This window comes from Echinops telfairi, unplaced genomic scaffold, assembly GCF_000313985.2.
Source record: "Echinops telfairi isolate 266 unplaced genomic scaffold, ASM31398v2 ScPeMD7_18;HRSCAF=68, whole genome shotgun sequence".
NCBI classification, from domain to species: domain Eukaryota; kingdom Metazoa; phylum Chordata; class Mammalia; order Afrosoricida; family Tenrecidae; genus Echinops; species Echinops telfairi.
Window position 1 is genome coordinate 57074221 of NW_022103915.1, and position 7063 is coordinate 57081283.

The following is a 7063-nucleotide window of genomic DNA, read 5'->3' on the forward strand; positions in this document are numbered from 1 at the left end:
TTTTTTTTTCATTCTTGATACAGTATAGTTGTATATACATTTAATGGACCTTTTCAGGTCCTTTTAATGTTATGACATAAAATTCTGAGTTTAAAAATTGTAGTAGAGACTGTTTCTTTTAGTTAAGTTTGTGTTTTTATTTGATGTGTTTTGTTTTAATAAGGCTGTGGATGAATTTTATTCCAAGATAGAAGGCCAGAAGATAGACTTAAAGGCTTTACAGCAGGTAAAGCATTTAGATTAAACTATCATTCGTGTGGTTTAATAAGTACGTTATGCTTTCATGTAGGAATGTACAAATATGTAAAAGTAGCTTGAGAGCTCCCTGATCTCTCTGAGTGAGTGAATATCTAGAGGGGTGGGGCAGGGGTGGCAACTCATGGTTGAAAGTATATCTTTATTTGCTCTGTCAGTGTATCAGTTATTCTCTGATAAGAGAAAAGCAAAATACAGTAGGAAATGAGGTCTGTTACTGATGTATATACTTAGGGATACTATGAGTTGAAATTAACCTGATGGCAGTGGATTTATGATTTACTTTTATAAAACTTTTCAAAATGCAACCTATGTGGCTAAGGAGTTCTGTTTTGGGGAGATTTAAATAAGCCAGAAGAGGGTGTGAGGTGCTTTTTTTTTTATGTACCAATAATATATTTATAATTAAACAAAGTTAAACTGTGTTTACATTTTACATTTAGCTATGTATTAGAACATTTGCTGCAGAACATTTTTAGAGATGACAATAGCCGTTCTTGATTTAAAAGAATTTTATTTTCTTCAAATATCATCGTAGTAAATTCTTAAAAATCTGTGTTGTAAAAGTTAAAAATTAGGTGTTATTTCTGGTGTGTTATTTCCTCTGACTAGCCTACTTTAAAAAACGAATTAATACATAGCAGTAGTAGTTGAGTCCCATGTTTTTATGTACATCAGAATATATGTGAGGGGAAAAAAGATATATGGGGGTTATTTTGGTTATCATTGTTGGTTCTTTTGCAGTCACCATTCTAAATATTTGGTAGTAATTTCATCCAGCCTTCTTAGGCTCAGTGATAGGTGATGCTGATATCAGTTTTAGCAAATGTGCCCCCAGGTTGGTAAAAGATTCTATTGTGGCTAATTCATGCATTCCAGGAGCGCTACCCACCCCCATCTTTACATATATGCCAAAACAAAATAAATGTCTTGAATTCTATTTGACTAATGCAAAGACTTAGGGATGCCTGTCTTATATACAAATGACCAGTAAATCAAAGTCTTCACATAGACAGTGATAAAAGTGGGTGGGCATGAGGTAGCTTTGGAGACTCTAACCCTTGAATAGTCAGGATAAGCCTACGTGGTGGAATATGGGGAACTTTTGCTCGTTGGATAATAGTATTGAGGGGCAGAGTTGGAGGTGGGGGTTTCAGGAGGTAAAATAAAGGTATCGGAAGTAGGAGCCTAATTTTTTAATTCTGTCTTTTGTCAATAAAAGGAAAAACAAGCATTGAAGAAATTAGATAATGTCCGAAAAGATCATGAAAACCGGTTAGAAGCGCTTCAGCAGGCTCAGGTATTGTGTTTAGATTTTTCAGATACTTTTTCAAAAACTGATAAAATAGGAAGTTTAATGGTGCTATTGTAATGTGTTGTTTATTTCTTAAGGAAATAGATAAACTTAAAGGAGAACTGATAGAGATGAACCTGCCCGTAGTTGACAGAGCCATTCAGGTAGTTCGAAGTGCTTTAGCCAACCAGATAGACTGGACGGAGATCGGATTAATTGTGAAAGAAGCTCAAGCCCAAGGAGATCCTGTTGCAAGTGCAATCAAAGAGTTGAAACTACAGACAAATCACGTTACGATGCTGCTGAGGTAAGTTTGACTCTCGCTTATCATTGTCCTACTACTTAATTATTGGCTGTATTCATTTAAATTTCTTTTCCCTGATTTTCAAGCTTTTGAAGCTAATAGAAAGAAATTTACATTAAAATAATTTATTTTAAATCATGTTTACTTTCATTTATGAAAAAGAATTGAAAATAAAAGTTATGTCATTGACTTTAGTGAAATACTATTGAATATTTTTAATAGAAATCCATACTTGTTATCAGAGGAGGAAGATAATGATATTGATGATGGCATCGGTGTTGAGAAAAATGAAACTGAACTACTAAAAGGAAAAAAGAAAAAGCAAAAGAATAAACAGTTGCAGAAGCCTCAGAAAAATAAACCCATGCTTGTTGATGTTGACCTCAGCCTATCAGCATATGCCAATGCCAAAAAGTAAGTCCTTTCAGTACAAATTTTTGGTAAAGTGTTTCACTGCAGTAGGTCATTTAAGATATTAAGGGTGTTAAGAAAAATTTATATTTAGCCTGTATGTGCTTCTTAGTTGCAGTACTTTTTTGTATGTAGTTTTGTGTGTTACCTGTGTCATACAAAAATGGATAAAATGTACTGTATTGTGACTTAAGAATATAATTTGAAATAGAAAATTCATGCATACTAAATATTTCTTAAAACAAATGTTTTTCAAGGTATTATGATCATAAGAGATACGCTGCTAAGAAAACACAGAAGACTGTTGAAGCTGCTGAGAAGGTACTTACATTTCTCAGAATGAAAATTAATTTTCCCCACTGGAGATCCCCTTGCAGAGGGGTCTCGGGGAGGAGACGAGCCAGTCAGGGAGCGATGTAGCAACGATGAAAAACACAACTTTCCTCTAGTTCCTAAATGCTTCCTCCCCGCTGCCACTATCATGATACGAATTCTACCTTGCAAGTCTGGCTTGACCAGAGGATGTACACTGGTACAGACAGGAAGTGGAAATACAGGGAATCCAGGGCAGATGAGCCCTACAGGACCAGTGATGTGAGTGGCGATAGTGGGAGGGTAGAGGGAGAATGGGTTGAAAAGAGGGAACCGATTACAAGGAACTGTATGTGACCTCCTCTCTGGGGGACGGACAACAGAAAAGTGGGTGAAGGGAGACGTCGGACAGGGCAAGATATGACAAAATACCAATTTATAAATTATCGAGGGCTCATGAGGGAGGGGGGAGCGGGGAGGGAGGGGAAAAATGAGGACCTAATGCCGGGGGCTTAAGTGGAGAGGAAATGTTTTGAGAATGATGAGGGCAATGAATGTGCAAATGCGCTTTACACAATTGATGAATGTATGGATTGTGATAAGAGTTGTATGAGCCCCTAATAAAATGATTAGAAGAGGGAAAAAAAGAAAATTAATTTTCCCTGGTTTAATTTCCTGGCCTAAATTATATCTTCAATCTAAATGTGATTTTCTAATTCAGAAATTCTTTCAAACTTAGTTCCAGTTTCTTTTTCTTCTTTAAACCTCTTTCCCCAGTCTTTCCATCTCAGTGAATACCAGAAACAAAAACAAACCCACTGCCATCAAGTTGATTCCAACTCATAGTGACCCTGTATGGGGTTTCTGAGGCTGTAATCTTTATAGGAGCAGATAGCTTCATCTTGCGCCCATGGAGTGGCTGGCGACTCTGAACTGCCAGCCTTGCAATTTGCTGCCCAACTCATACCTGACAAAACTACCAGTGCTCCTTTCTCAGTAAATGACACCTTTTTTATTCTGTTCTGTTCTCTCATAAACAGTATCTAATACATCACAAATTCTTTAGACTCTTTAAAATATATTCAGAATATTATTTCTTCTGATCCAACTTTCCATCATCCCTGTGTTCATTTGGACTATCACAATAGCCTCTTACTGGGTCTGTCTCAAGACCTTTTCTCAGTATAGTTTATACTCCACACAGCAGCTATAATGGTCATTATAAATCACAAGTGATGTTATTTCACTCCTCTCCTCGAAATCTTCCAGTTGTTTCCCATCTTAGTAAAGTTCAGAGCCTTTCCCTACAAGGTCTTAACTTCATCTGTTTCTCTGTAGTCTCATCATCTGCTCTTTCATTTCACAAACCTTTCTAGATACACTGGAGTGTGGGATCAGCTTCTAGAACAATGAAGCTTGCTGCCCTCTTGCAACTCTTTCTACTTTGGATCCTCTTTCCAGGAGAATTTCCATAATTTGGTCTCTCTCATCATTTACATAGCTATTCAAATGAGACGTTCTCAGAGAGGCATTTCTTGTCATGTTTCCAAAACATTTACCTTGTCATTTATGTTGGTGGTGTTTAAATACATTTCTAACAAAACTTATTTTAAAAATAGGCATTCAAATCAGCAGAAAAGAAAACGAAGCAAACCCTAAAAGAAGTCCAAACGGTTACTTCTATTCAGAAAGCAAGAAAAGTGTATTGGTAAGTGTTCTACTTTTTTTAAACTTCGTTTTTCTGTTATCAAAATATCTATACATGCACATAGTTTAGAAAATCAAACATTTCTGCAAAGCTTGTCATAAAAACTAGTAGCCCTGGAATTCTTCACTCCCAATCCTGTTGCCTGCTCTTCCAAGGAAACTACTTTTAATTCCTTTAGCTGATTGTTTAGATTTTTTTACTTCCATTTCATACTACCGTATATATTCGAGTTTAAGCCGTCCCGAATATCAGCCAAGGCACCTAATTTTACCACAAAAACTGCATTAAAAATGTGTTGGAAAAACTCAGCTTATACACATGTATATACGGTATATTTCTGCTGCTTGGTTTTTCTGTTTTAGACTTTCTTCCTGTGTGCCATTAAATAAACATACTACCCTCATTGAAATGTACTGCCATCGAGTCAATGTTGACTCATAGTAACCCACCCTACAGGACAGATTAGAACTGCCTCTTAGTTTTTGAGATTGTAACTCTTCAAAGGAATAGAAAGCCTGGTCTCTCTTCCTCAGAGCAGCTGGTGCTTTCCAACGTTGACCCTGCAGTTAACAGCCCAACTATTGACCATGATGCCATCAAGATTCCGTAATCTACTGCCCTCCCAGTATCATTATGGTTTTGTTAAACTCAGTATTCAGCATTTACATCATCATGAATACTAAACCTCTAGTCACAGCTGAGTCATGCAGTATATTCTATATTTTATTTTCTACTCATCTTTTGTCTTCTGTGATGATAGTAATTATCTTGTCTTTTTATTTGCTTTGTAAAATAAATTTTTGAGATCTTTGTGTATGTGTATATATATATTTAATTTGTTTTTATATGTAATACTATATATAGAATTACCGTATATACTCTGACCCAAATATCAGCTGAGGCACCTAATTTTAGCACAAAAACTGCATTAAAAATGTGCTGAAAAACCCGGCTTATACACAAGTATATACCGTACTTTTGTCTCATACTCATTTGTCTAGAGGATTGAAAATGTGTTTCTCCAACCTCTAAAGGCTTGTTTCATTGTCATAATTTCTTATATATTTGTATAAGAAATCTTGTATATTTGTACATTTTCTTATATATGTATATTCTGTGTGTGTGTGTAAAATGCTGTCTTTGGAACTTTGCAAACAGCTCGAAAGAGACCTGGCCCCACGGGCTTGCCATCAACAGTTATGTCAAAATATACAGTAGGGTTGACCATGGCTGTGTCCAACAGCACCAGACGACTACAAATTCAGGTGGTGGCATCTGCAAAATAGGGAAAAACTAACTTTTTTAATTAATGATTTCTTATAGCTGGATTTTCTATTTATGAATTTCAGTGTTTTATTTTACTCCTTTGTTCATTTCTTAGCAATTAATTTACAGTTTCTTTTCTAATTTCTTGATATAGAATCTTTGTTCATAGAACCATACCCCCCATCCCAGCCTTTTTATTTTCTAGTATATGTTTGAAGTGATCTCAATAAGTCTGCTTTAACTTTATTCCCAAAATATGAGCAATATTTTCATTTTCATTAATTTCAAAATACTTTGATTTCTTCATTCATTCTTATATGCATTAGTTTAAATTGTATTCACTTTCTGATTATTTTATTAGGAATTTAGGTGAAAGTTTACCGAGACAATCATTAGTTTTTACATTCAATAAGTCACACACATTTTGTTTCAACTCATTCCTTGCAGTCCCTTCAATGTACCCTTGCTTCTCCCCGCCCACCCTGTGTGTCCCATTTCCAGTTCTCTTTCCTCCTAACCTTTATCTGATTGTGTCCTTGGGTAAGTGATACCCTTTAGATCTTAAATGTTCGGTTATTCTAACCAGGTGTGAGTTCAAGTCCAGACATGAAGAGTGACTAAGGGCCATATTGTTGGGGGGTCCCACTAGTCTTCATCCAACCAGGAACTATGGTCTCTTTCTGTTCCAGTTTTATCCCACTGTAGTCAGTACCTTCTAATCTCATTTTCAGAGCTTTTAGGTAGCAGTACCTGGGCAATCTTTTTATTCTTGGTTCTTGCTTAAATACTCAGATGATATTCTGAATCACCTCAATCCTTAGATATCAGTCGTTGAGACTTGCTTTATGGCTCAGGATATATGTGGTCAACTTGTTCCACGTAGGATTGCCGAGTTCTAGAATGCAATTAGGTGCATGTTTATAAGTGTTTGCAATCAAGTTTATCATGTTCAAATTTATGCATCTAATAATTTTTAATGATTCTCTTTGAAAGAGATATATATTAAATATCACATAATGATCAGTTTCTTCATTTCGCCTTTTACTTCTGCTGGTTTAAATTTTTTGTTTTTTAATGTCTTTTTTTTTTTTAAACCAAATCTTAGTCTTCAGTGTACAACAAACTCCAATGCAGCACTTGATTTTAACTACAGGTGACAACTTAAGTTATAGTAGGGATCCATATGTTTAACAGGAGTGAAATCAAGGATCACCATCCCCTCAGTCACAAAAACAACTTACCTTTGGCCAGATTCCTTAATTCCAATTGTGGCCAGGGGTCTTTCCCTGTAACATTCACTTTTAGCTCCTCAGGTTTCTTTTTTTTTTTTTTAATCATTTTATTGGGGCTCATACAATTAATCACAATCCATACATACATCTATGTGTAAAGCACACTTATACATTTGTTGCCCTCATCATTCTCAAAATTTGCTTTCCTCTTGGGTTCCTAGAATTAGCTCATTTTCCTTTCCCCCCTCCCCCTCCCTCATGAACCCTTAATAATTTATAAA

At 35.7% G+C, this 7063-nt stretch overlaps 1 protein-coding gene across 2 annotated transcripts in view; it reads left to right on the forward strand.

Moving 5' to 3' along the window:
- The window catches only part of NEMF (nuclear export mediator factor), a 60919-nt gene that overhangs the window by 20809 nt on the left and 33047 nt on the right, over window positions 1-7063 (forward strand). For both annotated transcript variants that reach the window (XR_006679857.1, XM_004698573.2), the window contains exons 11-16: window positions 164-226; window positions 1478-1555; window positions 1648-1856; window positions 2076-2267; window positions 2522-2585; window positions 4196-4284. Coding sequence is in view for 1 of the 2 variants with exons in the window: in XM_004698573.2 (XP_004698630.1) it covers window positions 164-226; window positions 1478-1555; window positions 1648-1856; window positions 2076-2267; window positions 2522-2585; window positions 4196-4284 (695 nt within the window). In the remaining variant the exon portion in view is untranslated. The remainder of the gene's footprint in view (window positions 1-163; window positions 227-1477; window positions 1556-1647; window positions 1857-2075; window positions 2268-2521; window positions 2586-4195; window positions 4285-7063) is intronic.